The sequence below is a fragment of the Myotis brandtii genome, unplaced genomic scaffold (assembly GCF_000412655.1).
Source record: "Myotis brandtii unplaced genomic scaffold, ASM41265v1 scaffold609, whole genome shotgun sequence".
Classification (NCBI taxonomy): domain Eukaryota; kingdom Metazoa; phylum Chordata; class Mammalia; order Chiroptera; family Vespertilionidae; genus Myotis; species Myotis brandtii.
The window spans coordinates 827,380-846,329 of record NW_005370315.1 but is presented as its reverse complement, the minus strand read 5'-3'; the positions used below and the strand labels follow the sequence as shown (position 1 = coordinate 846,329).

The window sequence follows — 18,950 nt, the reverse complement described above, 5'->3', positions numbered from 1 at the left end:
TAAAACGTGCACCTAAAACTAATACAGTGTTATATATCAATCATATCTCAAACTGGAAATGACAACTAAAGAAATTCCCAACATTTTAAATAACTTTGTAAAAACTAATGTTTTTCACATATTCAGGTGTCACAGATAGTGTTGCCTGATTTTTTAAAATCTTGACTCATAGTTGGTTAAAGAACATGTTTTAGAGGTGGTGAGAAGTGATCATATGTTTTATAAGTATTTATTTACTTATTTTTAATCCTCAGCTGAGGATATTTTTCCATTGATTTTTAGAGAGAGTGGAAAAGAGAGGGAAGACAGAAGTATCAGTGTGAGAGAAACACATTGGTTGCCTCCTGCACACACCCCAACCAGGGCCCAGGTCAGGGAGGAGCCTGCAACCAAGATGTGCCCTTGACCAGAATCGAAACTAGGACCCTTTAGTTCACAGGCTGATGCTCCATCCATTGAGCCAAACTGGCTAGGGCTGTTTTATAAGTCCTAAAGAGAAAGCTGAGAGGATTTTGTGATGATGTAGAATTGGGTTTTGAGGTAGGGGGAGAGGGGAAGGGGGAATGAAGGATTATTTCAAGGTATTTTGTCTGAGCTCTAGAAATTACCATCAATTGAGAGGTCAAGTGGAGGCAGTCAGATGGAGTGTAGAAATTAAAAGTTCACTTTTATGATGCCATATTTGAGATTTTTGGTCATCCAAGAGATGTCCAATAGCCAATTGGACATATGATCTGAAGCGAGGAGGGAGGCTCTAGCTAGAGATATAATGTATCATTAGGATATAGCCATGAAACCTCAAATAACCAATATTTACAGATCAGTAAAAAGGGTCTGGGTCTGGTCAATGAGATACAAGAATAAGGAAAACTGCCTTATGACCTGTAAGTTAGGTTTAAATATTGTATCCACGAAGCAATAATCAAGGCTGTCAAATAATACTTGTAGGTCATGGAAGATGAGGACTGATAATTAACCTTTAGAGTTCGTATCAGGATCTTGATAAAAGCAGCATGGTTAGAGTCACACAGAAAAGCCCGATTTGTGTGAGTGTGAAAGAATGGGAGGACAGCTGTGTCAAGTGGAGCAAAGAAATGGGAGCATTTCTGATATGATTGAAATGCCTGTCATTAGAGGATGAAGAAGGCCATAGAGGGCATGCTAGGATTAGTCTCTGTGGATTCTAGAGTCTTCTGTATGGGCTTGCTTTTACCATGAATTTTTATCTTCCTGTTTGTATGAATAATTGTGTTAGCCTATTAAATATATTTTAAGTAGCTGATTGGACTATACTTCTGCTTTAGTGATCATGTGAGTTTTTCATTAAAATTAAGAAAGTGGCTTTCAAGTTGGGATAGCTATGACTTTTTACATAGTCATTTCAGCATGATGCTATTTCCAATGTAGTTATAAGATAAACAGAAGTATCATCTGGTATGTATGACCTCCAGCATGAGCATGAAAAATTTGTGTAGATCATTATACTAATGTTATAGTTGGACACCAAACCTACTCTTTGAGTTGTTATCAAAGTGCTATATATCTGCACTTTTTTTTTCAGTTCAACCATACTGATTTTAAATGTCATACAATTCGAAGGCAGAAAATGATTCTAATTATCACTAGAGGCCTGCTGCATGGATTTGTGCACCAGTGGGGTTCTTCAGCCTGGCCTATAGGGATTGGGCCAAAACTGGCTCTTTAACATCTCCAAAGGGGTCCTGGATTGCGAGAGGGCCCAGGCCAGGACGAGGACCCCACTGGTGCACGATTGGGGCTGGGGAGAGACCACGGGAGGGCTCCAGGACGTTTCTGGCCCGTCTCGCCCAGTCCCAATTGGCTGGACCCCAGCAGCAAGTCAACTTACTGGTTGGAGCATCTGCCCCCTGGTGGTCAGTGCATGTTATAGCGACTGGTCAAATGGTTGAACGTACGGTCGGACACTTAGCATATTAGGCTTTTATTATATAGGATTGTTTAAAAAATAATATATTTTAGGTGGAGAAATGAAATATTTATTTATATAAACTTATTTTTTTCCTTCAGTTTTGTCAAAGCAACATGCTTCACAAGTTCTGGTTAGGAAACGCCGAGCAAATCATCCCTTTGAAGAAGTCAAACCGGGTAATCTTGAAAGAGAGTGCATTGAAGAACTGTGCAATAAAGAAGAAGCCAGGGAGATCTTTGAAAATTACCCTGAAACGGTAAGAGCTCATGACAATGTTAGCACAGCTAGTCATACAATTATAGACAGAACAGTTCCAGCTTGAGTCTGTGTTCCTCTGTTCCTTTTTAATGTTAAGTGATTGTGTATATATCACATTTCACATGTAACCATTGAAGTATTTCAGAAGGAAATACCTTCAAAGGAAGGTGGACTAGTCAGGAAGACACTATTGCCAAAAGCAATGTGCTCTAACCAATCTATAATTTAATTATAAATTAAATACTACCAGCAAATAGTATCAACCTCATGGTTTGTAAATACTTTCTTCCAACCATAACTTGGTAATATGGAGTAGGGAGGGAAGACATCTTAAATATAATGTGTGTGCATGTTTGTGTGCGCACATGTACAGACATGGGTGGGTACCAACATGTGATTGCATTGTTATCACTATACTTAATTAAATATCTCCAGGCATTTTTAACCAGCCTTTAATCTAGAGCTGGTCAGAGTACATAATAGGTACTCTGTGAATCCTTACTGAAGAATTCACTCAGGCCCTAGCCGGTTTGGCTTGGTGGATAGAGCGTCGGCTTGTGGACTGAAGGGTCCCAGGTTTGATTCCGGTCAAGAGCATGTACCTTGGTTGTGGGCACATCTCCAGTGGGGGGTGTGTAGGAGGCAGCTGATCGATGTTTCTCTCTCATTTATCTTTCTAACTCTCTGTCTCTCTCTCTTCCTCTCAGTAAAAAATCAATAAAATATATTAAAAAAAGAAAAAAAAAGAATTCTCTCAGCACTGTATTTCCTGAGTATATTTTGATTTATTCCATAAATCCTTGAGAACTTTCCTGAGCCATTTTATATCATCAGTCATTCCTAGGGTTAGAATTTACATCTTAGTGTATTAATTTTTCCAAGTTAGTTTTCAAAAATCTAACCATAAACATCCCTAAATATGCAGAAATATGACCTTATCTTTAGTCCTCTTATTTCCCAGGCCAGGATATTCTCCAAAATATACTGCAGGTGGCAGTATAAATAGTGCCTCTAAGAATTCAAGTTTGATAACCTTCATGGTCACCTCAGATATTTTCTTTTCTGCGATGAACTATATAACCAAAAGGAAATGAGGAAGAACATATATACAAAGGCCCTCCTTTACCTCTCCCATGGCTCTTAGGACCATGAGATAACGAGGAAGAATCATCTCTATATTTGGAGAACTTGTCCAAGACAGTAATAAGTTGTGTTCTCTTTAATTCTTTTACCTCCACCTACCTTTATAGGTTCAAAAGGAATTTTTTCCAAGGTACCTAAAGATTCATTTTTAATACTCTCTGGGATGGAAGCAAAATGTTTCTCTTAATTCTGTTGCTTTTGTGGCTAAGCACTTGGCAAGAGAAAAATATTTTCTTCCACACAATATACAGAGTATTCTTATTTTTTAGGAAATAGATACACACACCTTTATTTTTATTATAGAAATTTACAATATATACCAAAATACAGAGAACAATATAATAAACCCCAATATACCTTCCCTTCACTTCAACAATGATCAGTAATCTACCATACTTGTTTTACCCGTTTTCTACTATGCCCACTCTAATTTTGTTTTGTTTGCTGGAACGTTTTAAAGCAAGTGTGCATGGCTGAGATATCATATTGTATCACTCATACATAAATACTTGATTATGTTAGCATCTGAGTAGCAAATAGGGAGTGAGGCCAAAGACCATAATGGAGTGAAGGGAAGATAGTGGGGAAGGGAACTCATGAATATTTTTTCTTTCCTCCACTCATTCTGATGGAGGTCTCATTGACAAAAGAGAAAGATATGACAGACAAAAGAAGAAATGGGAGAAATAAAAGGAAAGAAAAAACATTTGTTACTCCTTCTCACTTCTATCCTGTCCCATCCACTCGCTGTCCATGTCCCTAATACCCTAATTCACATGCCCAATCTCTACCCCGTTGTTTTCCTCCCCATTTCCCCTAATACATTCCTTTCAGCCAACACATAATCTCCTTTTGAACCCATTCATTGTTGCTTATCCTCCTGGCTTCTGTTCTGTAGAAGACACAGCTGTCTGAAATACTTGATGGGAGATCCTATCCTTATAAACTAGTAGATGTATTGTGTAGGTTTATATGTGAGAGAAAGAAACAGTGAAGACTTTGGACTTAAGTTATAGTTTGCACTTCATTACGTTTTTGTGTAGAAACACTGGTTTCTCATGGGGTGTTCTTGTCTTCTAATGTTACACATTAGATATATTATGGCTTAAGAAGGCTTTTGTGAACCAGCCTGAGAACCTTACCATTAGAAATCATTTTTAACATTTTTTCTCTATGGTGAAGTATATTTCTTAGTCCAAATTACTGATTTACAGACAAACTTTTGGTACATAGCCAATTAATAAGTAAGGTATTACTTGTACTCATGATGCTAAAAGATAAATGTCCACTTCAATTCAGTTCAGATGATGTCAGTGTTATTCAACATTGGATCTGGTATGTGCAATCGGCATGGCATGAAATGTGTCAAATGGTTATCTGATCTCTATGGGAAAAATAAAGGATTTACAAAAAGGGGACATATATGATTACATTTGATAGCTTCAGTAGAACCTGTTATCAGATTAGAAATTTTTGAAGCATAATTTAATAGATCAATATTGCCTTAAGACTAAGCATCTGATTAGCTGAATGTTATTAGTTATCTACTCCAAGTATATTTTGCTATAGAAAAAAAATCATAAATCATATAATGTGGAGATGACAATTGTATGTAACTTATTTGCATCTTTAAAAAGATATATATTTAAAGTTTTTCCCCTTCACCATTTATTCCCCCTATACCCTCCTCCACATTCACTTACACCCCTCCCCACTCCCTCCACATATTTGCATCTTTAAAGTAAAAACACATTTTAAAATTATTTTAACTCTATAGTGAAATGTAACTTTCTAAGATAACTTATTTATTTTTCTTTCTTTCTAGGAATATTTTTATCCAAAATATTTAGGTAAGTTCAAAGGCTTTTATTCACATAATTCTAGAAATGGAAGGGAAATAGATATGATCAAATCTAGTCCTCTACTTGTATATGTCATCCAATACAATTTCATTGGCCTTGGGAGGAAGATTCCATTCTATATGCAATATTGCTGTTCTTTTATTAAAGTTATGTAGAAAAATTTAGAGTTGGTCTTTAATTACCATGTGGAACTTTGACTTTTAGTTTTTTCAATTTCCTGTCTTTCTCATAGAGTCATTGGGCTAATACTAAGTTATATTTAGGTCCTGGGTTATCTTTTAATGAAAGAAAATATCTCTGTACTCCCCAGAGCTGTGGCATAAATAATTATTGAAATGATTAACAACTTCTCTCTTGGCCACATCACTTTATCATTTCCTCCAGTATCTCTCTCCATGTTTTGCTTTGGTACACAATTCTGGACTTCCCAGGAGTGAGGTCATTTCTGTACTCAAACAGATGAGATGATTTCAACTAAATATCAGTTAAAGATAACTATGTTTCGATTTGCTTTAAGGAAATATGAGAACATTTATATTAATGTTACTTGGGATAGTTGTTAGCACTTCTCAGCAATAAAAGTTGAGTATAATTTTCTCACCTCTTTCTGATAGGATTCTCTGTAGGTCGAGCCCACAAAGGTTTGATAACCTTCATGGTTATCTCAGATATTTTATTTAGGCTCAGATTACTCCCCACTGGTGCCTCTTTCCATCCCACTCTCATCCCAGCCAACTTGAGCTTTGAGCCCTGTGAAAACGAAAAATGAATCTTCCTTGTGAAAAAAAAAAAAAGGTAGAAATGTACTCTGATATACATGAATTACTATGCAGCTTAAAAGTTATTGATATAATTTTGCGAATAACTATTTTTTCTATTACACTCTTTTTTCTCTTGAAATTTGAGGGTTTAATTATAGTTCAGAGCTTCACTTTTTGTTTGTTTTTGAATACCCATGCACAGACTCCAGAGACCATGTTTAGATTGGGTATATCTCTTCTTTCCCCCCTTTCCTCGGGAGCCTGATATTGAAATGATGGTATGTGCTTATATCTTCCCTTCAGGACAATTAACAATTAGGAGCCTAAGACCACTGTGTAGAAGACCCTTTTAGGACCAAGTGCTCTTTTTCATAGTCCTGAAGTAGTTACTCTTTCATTTATGAGTGTCCACAATGGTCTGACTCACTTTCTTTTTTTTTTTTTGGTAATCCTCACCCGAGGATATTTTTCCTTTGGTTTTTAGAGAGACTGGAAGGGGCAGAGAAAGGCACAGAGAGAGAAACATCACTGTGAGAGAGTCACATCAGTTGGTTGCCTCCTGTACACGTGATAGAGCCTGCAACCGAGGTACGTGCCCTTGACCAGAATCGAACCCGGTACCCTTCAGTCCGTGGGCCGAAGCTCTATTCACTGAGCCAAACCGGCTAGGGCTATACATGACTCACTTTCTAAAGCAAAAACTACAGGTTTGCACTGTTAAAGTGGAGAAAAGATAGAATAATAAGACTATTTCAGCTTCTCAATTTTAGGTAGAAATTTGATTATGTTATAATTAAAACAGACAATATTTGAATATTAAAAAGTTACAAGTTGCATTAAAAAACATAGTGTTAATCTCTATTTCTTAAGTCCGTGTATTGAAACTGTTTCTGTAGGTGTCTAAACTCTAGAAAATATATACGTTTGATCACAGAGTATATTTTGATAAAGATAAATAAGATTTTAATAGAATATTATGTGTTTTGGAGGAGTTCCTTAGGTAAAACATTTTTCCTTTTATTTTTCTCAACTTCCTCTTTGCTGGCTCAACCCAACTTTCTCTTCTCTTTACCTGTCTTATTTGGCAGCATGGTGGAAAAGCTAAGTATCAAATGAAAACATAGAATTTGGACAATCTATCCACATATCCCATTACTGCATTGAAAACATAGAATTTGGACAGAAATGCTCTGTTTGTTTTTATATTTGTTTTTTCTCAGGTTATTTTTTAGATTTTTTAAAATTAATTTTTAGAGAGAGGAGGGGAGAGGGAGAGAGAGAGAGAAATATCCATGAAAGAGAAACATCATGGATCGGCTGCCTCTGCACACCCCCTTCTGGGGATTGAGCCCCAAACCCGAGCATGTGCCCTGACCCGGAATGGAACATGACCTCTTGGTTCCTGGGTTGATGATGCTCAACCACTGAGCCACAGCAGCTGGGCAATGCTCTGGGTTTTCAAGTTGTGTTCTTTTCCTTAGAAAATAGAATAAATAACTCTACCAGATATATTGACCTTTAAAATATCACCTGATAGAGTGGAAGATTCTATTAATGGGAGACAAACTTTTTGGGAAGAATGCTAAATTCTGAGCCTAAATATAAACATTAGAAATTATTTTTAATTTCTAGTTCTTACCAAGTTGGTGAATTAGCCCAGACTGCCAACTTCCCTTAAAATCATCTCAAGGGAAACATTAGCATTCCAGGCATTAATAATAACAAAATAAAACTTTAAAACAAAAACAAGAACTGATCGGGGCCTTCCGGCTGCCAGCTGGAGCCTCCCTTGCCCCGCTGCCGGCCAGGGCCTTCATTTGTTCTGTGCTGCCCCCTGGTGGTCAGCACACATCATAATCCCAGTTGAACTCCCAAGGGGACACTTTGCATATTAGCTATATATATATATATATTTAGAGACCTGATGCACAATATTTGTGCAAGAGTAGGACTTCCCCTGGCTGCTGGCACCAGCTTCCCTCTGGCACCCGGGTGCGGGCATCCCTTGCAGCTCCAGCTTCGTCCGGAAGGTCATTTGGAAGGACGTCGGTCTAATTAGCATATTACACTTTTATTATTATAGATATATATTCTGGCTACAATTAGAAAGCCAGAATATGAAAATTCTTATGCTGTGATGGTGGGAGTGCACCTCTGGAGAGCCCCTAAGTTCATGCCTAGCTAATGATCCTTCAATTCCAGAAACCCTTTGGAATCTATTCCATAGAAATTTCTTACTCATGTGCTGACGAGACATGCATGAAGATATACCCATTGCAGTGCTGCTTATAGAGGTGGGAAATTGGAAGCAATCTCAGTATTGCAGATAGAGAGGATTTTTAAAAGGGTGATTGCATGCCATGAGTAATATTTAGTAGTTAGGAGCAATAAATTATATATAATAGCATGGATAGATCATAAAAATATAATGCTAAGGAAGAAATATCAGAAAACATGATACATATTACACAACCATTTATAGAAATGAAAATTCATGTACACAAAATTATAAATCTATATTTTGTAAGAACACATACAAATAAAAAATGCATGTTAATTAATTAGAATGATTGCATAAGGAGTGATTGGGAGTGGAAATGGAGATAAAAAGCTGCAAGCAACAGGCTTTTTAAAGACAAATAATAGTACTGTATCATCAAGAGGGGAGTATGAATAACAGTCTTCCACTTAATAAACAAACACTTAGATTTTTATGTGATGGCATCTTCTGTGATATAAAGACAGAAAGATGCAAACGTAGTTTCTCAAAGAAAAGAAAAATTTGCCAGACTCTGGTTCCATTACAATCCCAATAAAACTTTTGTTTAGGGCAGTTTGAACTATTTTTTTAAATTGACCAATTCAGACAAGTAGTTCAGTGGTGCCTATATCAGGTGGTAAAAGAGAATCAAATAATTTGGTCCCTAATAATATTAATGAGGAAAAAGGTGAATAGAGGGTGTGTGTAGGAATTTTCATAGTCTAGACCAGTGGTTGGCAAACTGCAGCTCAGCAACCCGCAGCTCGCGAGCCACATGCGGCTTTTTGGCCCCTTGAGTGTGGCTCTTCCACAAAATACCGTGGTATTTTGTGGAAGAGCCACACTCAAGGGGCCAAAGAGCCGCATGTGGCTCGCGAGCTGCGGTTTGCCGACCACGGGTCTAGACCAAGTGTAACCATCAGGGTCCTTATACAGGGAGGCAGGAGATCAGAGTAGGTAGTAGGTTATATAACAATGAAGCAAAAGTTGGTAGTGATGTGAAGGTAGGCCTACTGGTACAAGCCAAGGAATGCAAGTGGCTTCTAAAATCTGAAAAAAGGCAAGGAAATCAATTCTCCCTTGAAGTCTCCAGAAGGGATGCAGCCCGGCTGAGACTGTAATTTTAGACTTCTGGTTCCTATAGCTGTAAGAGAATAAACTTACGTTGATTTAAGCACTAAGGTTATGGTACTTTGTCACAGCAGCAGTAAGATACTAATGTACACAGTGACTTCAAATGGAGCCTCTGAATCAATCTGTTATACATTGTACCTTCCACAAATGGCTGCAGAAATATCTCCCATCACACATACTCTTCTGCAATACCTCTTGCCATTTCCCATTCACTACATGGAGTCCATGCTTGCCACTTCTCCCCCTTGAATCTGTGTGGAACCTGGGACTGCTTCGATCAATAGAATGGTGGAAGTGACAAAATGCCTCCTAGTTGGCCTGGCAACTTCCACTTTTTCCTCTTGAAAAGCTAGCTACCCTGAAAGAAGTGCCATGTTAGAACCAGCATGCTAAGAGAAACTCAACCACATGGAGCAGCCCTGCAGCATGATATGCCATATGGAGAGAGAGAGAGAGCGATGCCAAGGAGCCTGAGCTGTCGGACATGTGAATGAAAAGCTATCTTGGAGGTGGATCCTCCAGGATGTGCAGCAGAGACAGACAACCCAACACTTTCTAAATATTTGACCCACAAATTCATGACTAAAGTAGAATAATCATTTTAAGCTACCAATTTTAGAGTTTGTTTCTCAGCAAAAGATAATCAAATCCACCTTTTTAGTAAGTTGATGACTATCCGCAGTGAAGTGATATACTGTTGTTTTCGTTGGCTTTTAAAGAACGTGTTGTTGGCACAAAGTGACCCCTAGTTACTTTAAAGACTGTAAGTATTTTATCTCTATTTTTTCAGCTGTTATTTCTGCCAGATTGCCATATGTAATTTCATAGAGTTATAGTGAGGAACAAAATGAATGCAGTGAACCTGCTTGCTTTGTACTATTGAGGCATTAGGCAAATACTATTATGTTAGTCTCTATGCAACATTGGAACAATTGGAAGTTGTTTACAGCAACCAGAAACACTAACTAATTCTATTGACTTAATTACGAACACTTTCTAAATCAGGCTCTGATCTACAGATTTGAGGATAACTGTATAGGTCTTTACTATAGAGATTTTTGTGTGACAATAAATCTCTTTGCAAATCCAAGAACGTTTTCACTTCTGGCTTTAAGGTTCTTTTCCAAAGAGAACTTTCATAAACCTACTAGAGGCCCGGTGCACGGATTCGTGCACCAGTGGGGTCCCTCGGCCTGGCCTGTGCCCTCTCACAATCTGGGACCCCTCAGGGGATGTCGAACTGCTGGTTTCAGCCTGATCCCCACAGGCCAGGCTGAGGGACCCCACTGCACCGGGGCCTCTAGTATGCATATAAGATCTTTGGTTAATCTCTTCCCGCCCTCCCTCCTTCCCACTTCCTTCTGAGATTCATCAGTCTGTTTCAAGTTTCCATGCCTGTTTATTGAGCATCTGCCCCCTGGTGGTCATTGCGCATCACAGGTAATGATCAAACGGTCAAATGGTCGCTTAGGCTTTTATATGTATAGATTTGTCATGAATCTGTATTTTTGCAATCTTGCTTTGAATGCTGAATCTGTAAGTCCACAGGAATATAAATATTTTGCCTCTTTGCATAATTTCTACCATGATTTCAGATCATGTGAGCATGCCCACTCTAAAAAGATTACATTTGTTTGTATTTACAGCCTGTCTTGGCTCCTTCCGAGCTGGATCATTCATTACTGTACGTCAGTCAACTAATGCCTACTCTGATCTAAGGAGCTGTGTCAAGGGTAAATACCTCTATAATCAATTTAAAAACAAAACCAAACAAAAACCTGTGAAAAGTACACCCATGTAAATATGTTTAAAAATTAACAAATGAACCCTTGAAGGTTATCCCCAACAAGGAGGTTGGCTCAAAGTGCATTTGAAAGAATGCTTGTCATATGTAAATGCTACTGTTTTATTAAAAATGAATTTTTCACCTAATGTTTATTGAACTGTCTGCCTTGTTTACTAAGCTTTAGGTCATGGATTTCAGAATTTTATTCCCAACAGCTTTATTTTGTCTGTCGTTGCATAATCATGTAATATGACCAAATGTTACAGTTGATTAATAGATCAAAATTGAGCCAAGTTATTCTCCTAACTATTGGCATCAGTAACATAAGTGTGGGAAATGTTATGATCCCAAATTAGCCTTCTCCCTCTGAAGTTCACATAGAGTCTAGTGATAATCCTGGTACTTTATCTATCTCTGATTTACCAGTTTCCTGAGAGTCATAGAGAAAAAGGTGAAATTGCAAGAAGTTGAAAATGCAAGATTGGAATGTTTGTCCAGCAAATATTTTACATGCAGCATTGACAATATCAAGATATTTATCTGCATTTTCTCTAATATAAAGTTAGTTATAGTTACATAAGTATAAAACTATTTGAATACATATATTTAATTCACACTTTATCTGTTTTTTAATTTACCAAAGGACAGGAAAGTAATTTGATAACAATTTCTGATTGGTCTTTCTATTATTTTAATTCCTAATTTATTACTGTTTTACAAAACAACTTGATGAACTTATGAGGACATTTAAAAAAATGTGGTAATTGAGTTTCAGCTAGGTTTAAAATGTTTTTCTTTGCAAGAAACAGAATTTTCCTCTAGCTAACCTGAGCAGAGGGGGCTGTCTGGGAAGTACGGAAGGAACTCGCTGAGTTGACTAGGAGGCTGGAGAAGCAGGCATGGAAATGTGTAGGAACCTAGGGACCCTGCAGTGTCCCATGAGGAGAGAGAAACCACAAATGACTGAAGAAACAAATGGGCATGTCATTAAGATGGTGATAAAGTGCTCTGACATTTTATGAAGAAAATTCCTTCCCCTAAGGATCACAGCACTCTGCTACCTTTTTTTAAATGTCTGAAAACCATTATTTCATGTATTTTGACAGAGTTCTATTTATCTAAGGCAGGAGGATAAATCTGGTCTCTGTTATTCCATTTTAGCCCAAATTGGAAGTCCCCAATTTTTTTTCTATTAATATTGAGAGTAGTTTTATATGTCCTGTATATCTCATGGAACTGTTTTAATGGTCAAGTATGGTAATATATATGAAAAAATATCTAAATTACAGTTATAAAATACTGTATATATTTGCAAATATAAGAGTAGTTTCCTTTTGCAAAATAAAAAGATTGTCTAATGGACTCAGTATTTTATGAAAAAGTATTATTTGAAAGAAAGGATTTACAATTTTTTGTTTGTTTATTATAGGCTTCATGCACAGGATTTCTTTTTTTAAATTTTCCCTTACCCCCACCCTCCCCCACCTTCCCTCTGAGGTTTGATGGTCTGATCAATGCTTCTCTGTCTCTGATCTGTTTTTGTTCATCAGTTTATGTTGTTCATTATATTCCACAAATGAGTGAGATCATGTGATATTTATCTTTCTCTGACTGGCTTATTTTGCTTAGCATAATGCTCTCCAGTTCCATCCATGCTGTTGCAAATGGTAAGAATTCCTTCTTTTTTATCACAGCGTAGTATTCCATTGTGTAAATGAACCACAATTTTTTAATCCATTCATCTGCTGATGGGCACTTAGGCTGTTTCCAAATATTAGTTATGGTAAATTGCATGCACAGGATTTTTATCAAAAGGTATATCATGTGGTAAAAATTAACTAGATGTCTATTTCCTTTAGCCATTCCAGACCAGTGCAACCCTCTTCCATGCAATGAAGATGGATATCTGAGCTGCAAAGATGGCCAGGCTACATTCACTTGCAAGTGTAAATCGGGTTGGCAAGGAGAGAAGTGTGAATTCGGTATGTATGATATACCCATTTGGCTTATCTGGATCGACCCCCTGAGAAATTTTCTGAAGGCTCTATCACTTTAATAATAATTTATGTTCTGGTTTTTAGATATAAATGAATGCAAAAATCCCTCAAACATAAATGGAGGTTGCAGTCAGATTTGTGATAATACACCTGGAAGTTACCAATGTTCTTGTAAAAGTGGTTTTGTTCTACTTTCAAATAACAAGGACTGCAAAGGTAAGAGAAAGAAGGTAAAATAAAAAGATATTTACCATGTGAGAGCAAAATTCAGTTAGAGAAATTTCCCCAGGAAATTCTTGGAAAACTCTCTGGTTATAAGCTGTTATAATAAATATACATTACTATGCGCTTTGAAGACTTTCGATATTATGGGACTACCTTTTAATTTTTTATAGGACATTTATTGTTTTCTTATTGTATTTAATATTTATAGAATATTTTTTATTGCATATGTATGTGTGCACACACATGATCACATTTTAAAAATAATTTCATTATGTCCTGGTCAGGTGGTTCAGTTGGTTGGAGCATTGTCCTGTACATCAAAAGATTTCAGGTTCGACCCCCTATCAGGGTGTGTACGGGAAGCAACTGATCCTTATTTCTCTCTCTTGCATTGATGTCTTTCTCTCTCTCTCTCTCTCTTTCTCTCAAAATAAAACATATCTTTAGATGAGGATTTAAAAAAAAGAAAAAAAATAATTTTGTTATATGGTGATAAAGTGAAGTTTCAGTGCAAGTCCTTGCATACTACAGTGCTTGCAAAATTGTTGTTTATACTTTCTTTGACAGACACTATAATATTATTTCCTTTATTCCAATGAGATAAACAACTATACGAAAAAATCCAACACAATGCTTAGTAACTTTTTTCATTGTATTTTGTTTCCTTGTCAGAAATATCTCTTTAATTTCCAATATAAACCCTTCATCTTACACCTCATTTCCTGTTGGAAATTTGGGGAAAATGAAGCACGGACTTTCTTTCTTTATTCTACATCTAAGAGTACATCATTTGTCATTAGTCTTGTGTTTTTGTTTTTTGTTTTTAAATCTCAGACTTTAATGATTCCTGTCAATTTAGCTTTATAACAGTCATTTTGCTATAGTATATTTCTTTTTTTCTTTATGCTTCTCTGTTCCCCGAGTTTTGACTTTTTTTTTATCTCTGCATGTCTTTTCCATTAGACTACTTTAACTGCTGTAACTAAATCTTCAAGTGTAATTGGTAGGTATGTGGATGACTAAAAAGGGAAATTTCCAGCCTGAAGTTCAATTTTGCCTTAAGAAACTAGAAGTTTTTCTTTCTTCCCCTTCCTTCCTTCCTTCCTTCCTTCCTTCCTTCCTTCCTTCCTTCCTTCCTTCCTTCCTTCCTTCCTTCCTTCCTTCCTCCTCCTTCCCTCTCTCTCTTTCTTTTACTACTCCTCTACCTCCTCCGTCTCTTTTTGCTGCAAGGTAAAAAAAAAATTAGTAAATTAAAATGTAAAGTTTTCTCCATTCATATTTGCTTTGGTAAATACACCAAATTGAATTCATAGTCAAGGAAAGGTCTGCCCCTCAATGCACTGTAGTGTTTGGTGGGGTATAGTTTAATATTATTTAAAGTGCAGTTCAATGACTAAAGTGAAGTGTATGAACTAACAATTTCTTCTAAACATATACCTAGTTTGTAACCATATATCTTTCTTATTTGCCTATATGAAAGTCTGTTTGAGGTTTAAACATTTAGAATACCAATATCATTAGAACATCAGTTATAGAAAACCATCATAATGCAAGATACCATATGCATGCCATAAACAAATAGTACCCATTCATACTCTACATTAAAAAACTTAAATAGTCTGTTCTTCTAAAGAATTTGTGACATATTTTTAATTAAAAGTTATTTAATCCTTATACACTGAAGTTATACATGTGCATGTAAATTATCACAAAAAGTACTCATAAATAAGAAGGTCCCGATTGACCAGAACATATGGTCTTATATACTTCATTTGCATAGCTTTTTATCCATGACATCTAATTAATAGAGTACAGAACTCTGAGAAGAATGTGTATACAACTATTACAATAAGGCCTTTGTCAACATGTGGATATGCTTGGATCAAGTTGCCAGGAAATGTTTAAAAAATTCAAGAATAAAACTTTTCATCAGTCATTAGATGTCAGTGTAGAGTCATAAAATCAATGAGCTATAACCTGAACTCATATGATTTAAATAATTCCTTGCAATTTTTCTCAGACCAAATAATTTAGGCATATGTTTTTACTTTCTTTTAAAAATATTAAATATTTTATTTTGAAGTAATATAGATTCACATGCTGTTGTAAGAAATAATAAAAAGAGATCCCATGAACCCTTTGCCCAGTTTTCCCTAATTGTAACATTTTACAAAACTATAGTACATTATCACACCCAGGATACTGACACTTACTGAGTCAAAATACAGGGAAATTCCCTTACCACAGGGATTGATTCTATTATATTTGTGCATGTCATTTTGTACATGTCATTTTATTATTATTATTTTTTTATCCTCACCCTAGAAGTGAGGATATTTTTTCTGATTTTTAGAGAGAGTGGAAGGGGTGGGGGAGGGAGAGAGAGAGAGAGAGTAGAGAGAAACATTGGTTGCCTGCCATGTGCCCTAATGTGGGTGGGAGAAAAAGGGGGTGGGGACCAGACCTGCAACCCAGGTACATGCCCTGACCAGGAATCTACCTGCGACCCTCTGGTGCACAGGCCCATGATCTAACCACTGAGCAATGCTGACCAGTGTGCATGTCTTTTAAAATAGAATAATGTCTGAAATGTTGGTTATTAGTCTGTGGAAAAGTTAAACTCCCAGCTTTTAAAAAATACATATTTTTATTTATTTCAGAGAGAAAGGGAGAGGGAGAGAGAGATAGAAACATCAATGGTGAGAGAGAATCATTGATCGGCTGCCTCCTGCATGCCCCCCACTGGGGATCGAGCCACAACCTGGGGATGTGCCCTTAATCGGAATTGAACCTGGGACCCTTCAGTCCATAGGCCAATGCTTTATCCACTGAGCCAAACCAGCTAGGGCAACTCCCAACTTTTTAAAGTAGAAAGTATATTTTTCATTCTAAACTTGCCTTCAGAGAGTAGAAATGAGAAAAGTTCACTTATAATTATGTCTCCACTGAATTATTTCTATCACTTTTTTTTCTTTTTAAAAAAATATATTTTATTGATTTTTTGAGAGGAAGGGAGAGGGATAGAGAGTTAGAAACATCGATGAGAGAGAAACATCGATCAGCTGCCTCCTGCACACCCACTACTGGGGATATGCCCGCAACCAAGGTACATGCCCTTGACCGAAATCGAATCTGGGACCCTTCAGTCCGCAGGCCGACGCTCTGTCCACCGAGCCAAACCGGTTAGGACCACTTTTTTTTCTTTGTTTTTACAGGTTCTTATCTAGTAGCTAATTGCAATCAATACTTTGTCTCCTACTCTACTATGTAATGTAATAAACACATCTGAAATTTCAGGAATATTAATTTAGCATTAAAATTTGTATTGGATTAACTGCAGCTTTATAAATACTTTGAGACCGTATTCAATATCACTTTAAATTTGAGTCACTTTTGAATATTTCAGGCAACAATAATGATATGCAGTTTAGCTATTGTTTTTCCAAGGGAAAAACATAAGACTGATGAGCCATCTCGTATTTGTTTTTTATATTTGTGATAATGCAGATTGTATATACTTTTAAGACCATATTTCAGAAACATGTATTTAGAAACACATATGAATAATATGGTGGCTCTGGCTGGTGTGGCTCAGTTGGTTGGGTTCCATCCCATTCAATGAAAGGTTGCTTGTTTGATTCCTGGTCAGGGCACATGCCTGGGTTGCAGGCTCAATCCCCAGTAGGGGGCATGCAGGAAGCAGCCGATGTTTCGTTCTCACATTGATGTTTCTCTCTTCATCTCCTTCTCCCTCTCTCTCTAAAAATCAATTATATATATATATATATTTTAAAAGAAATGTTTATGGTAAGTCCTTTATCCCATTTATTTTCATACTGTAGCCTGGTAGATAAGACAATAACTAAAGCCCTGTCTTTCATTTACATAACTACACATTGCAAACATAAATCAAATTCTCTGTGCTTGCATAAAGATATAATATTTAGTGAACTAAAACATGATGATAGATTTAATATTTTGTTATTCTCAGGCCACTCTGTTATCTTATTTCATATATTAAACCAGATTCAGGAAACACAGATCAAGGGTTTTTTGCTAGCTTGGTATGGGAAAAATGTCTTTTAATATATTGGTTTCATTTATAGATGTGGATGAATGCTCTGTGAAGCCAGGCATTTGTGGCACAGCTGTGTGCAAGAACACCCCAGGAGACTTTGAATGCGAATGTGCTGAAGGTTACAGATACAATCCCACATCAAAGTCTTGTGAAGGTAGAGTTGTGGTCCTGTCATTGTTGATGGTGGAGAGGGTGGGTTTGAACCCTGATTTGGTATTAGAAGCATTGGTTCTGTTTGACATCAACAATCAGATTTTCTAAGATGGTCAAATCCATCTTAGTTTGTTCAATTGAATAATCATTGGCTTCCTTCCAAAGTAAAAATATGCAAGACACATGGTCTTTAGGTTTAGTGTTAGTACTCCAGTGGGCCCTCTTAGCTAAATATGGATTAGAGACCTCCCAATGTATGATAAAAGCAAAATAAACATATTCTCACATCACTTAAATAATATTCAAAGATAAAAAGAGTTTCAAGCTGGAAGGAATAACACACACATACAAAAAGAAAAAAAAGACAAGTTTAAAAATCACGTGGGAGTTACTTACAACAAGGATGGTTAGAAACCTTCAGTTCTATACCAAGCTTATCAATGATTTTTTTGTGTGTAAGTTTTATTTATTATAAAATAAGAAATGACAAAGTTCTATTATAAGTAAATGCATATGAAAGAAAAAAATTAATTATAACCAAATGATAGCTAAGTTCTAGAAATGAGAGAGTACTGATTAGTAGTGTCAGTGCCTGTGGATTAAGAAGAGCCCTTGGACTTGTTGCTGCTTCATTTGGCCACAGCAGTGCTGCCATGTTTGCCTCAGGTAGCTTGGACATCATAGTGGATTATTATTTCTTTATTTTCTATCATGGATATATACAAATTATCTCACATCCTCCTTTACATTTTTTAAAGTTTCAAAATGAATTTAATACCATGACTAAAACTAATGAAATGAATAGCAGTTTTTGACAAAGTATATTTGAGATACAATGTGGTCATTTAACCTTTTTTAAGTGTACAACTCAGTGGCATTAATTACATTTTACATAGATATGCAGTCATTGCCATTATCTGTTCTAAAACAACTTCACCACCCCAAAGAGAACTCTGTAACCCTCCCCCAATCCCTGAACCTCTAATCTACTTTCTCTCTCTACAAATATCCCTAATCAATAATAATTTTAGAATAGGGTTTTTTCAGCTACATATACTTCTCTTGAGATTTTGAGGCCTTATCTCTTCGTGCATGCACCAAAAATACCTGCTCGTTCCGACACACATACGTCATTTCTACTCTCTCACCACTCCAGATAGAAATTACTGTAGTAAACCATAACCATTTGTAGATGGTAATTAGTTCACTTCATTATCTATATTGTAGTTTTATTCCATGAACAGCAATTAAAAAACAAAATAACAGATTTATATGACATATAATATTTTATTACTTTAATCATATAACATTTTAATGGTATTGAGGGATCACTAATATTGGGGTT

General features: G+C 36.4%; 1 protein-coding gene across 1 annotated transcript in view; it reads left to right on the top strand.

The window, feature by feature from the left end:
• The window catches only part of PROS1 (protein S (alpha)), an 85,536-nt gene that overhangs the window by 22,171 nt on the left and 44,415 nt on the right, over nucleotides 1–18,950 (top strand). The window contains exons 2-7 of the mRNA XM_005879732.2: nucleotides 2,047–2,204; nucleotides 5,175–5,199; nucleotides 11,013–11,099; nucleotides 13,012–13,134; nucleotides 13,234–13,365; nucleotides 17,481–17,606. Coding sequence (XP_005879794.1) covers nucleotides 2,047–2,204; nucleotides 5,175–5,199; nucleotides 11,013–11,099; nucleotides 13,012–13,134; nucleotides 13,234–13,365; nucleotides 17,481–17,606 — 651 coding nt within the window. The remainder of the gene's footprint in view (nucleotides 1–2,046; nucleotides 2,205–5,174; nucleotides 5,200–11,012; nucleotides 11,100–13,011; nucleotides 13,135–13,233; nucleotides 13,366–17,480; nucleotides 17,607–18,950) is intronic.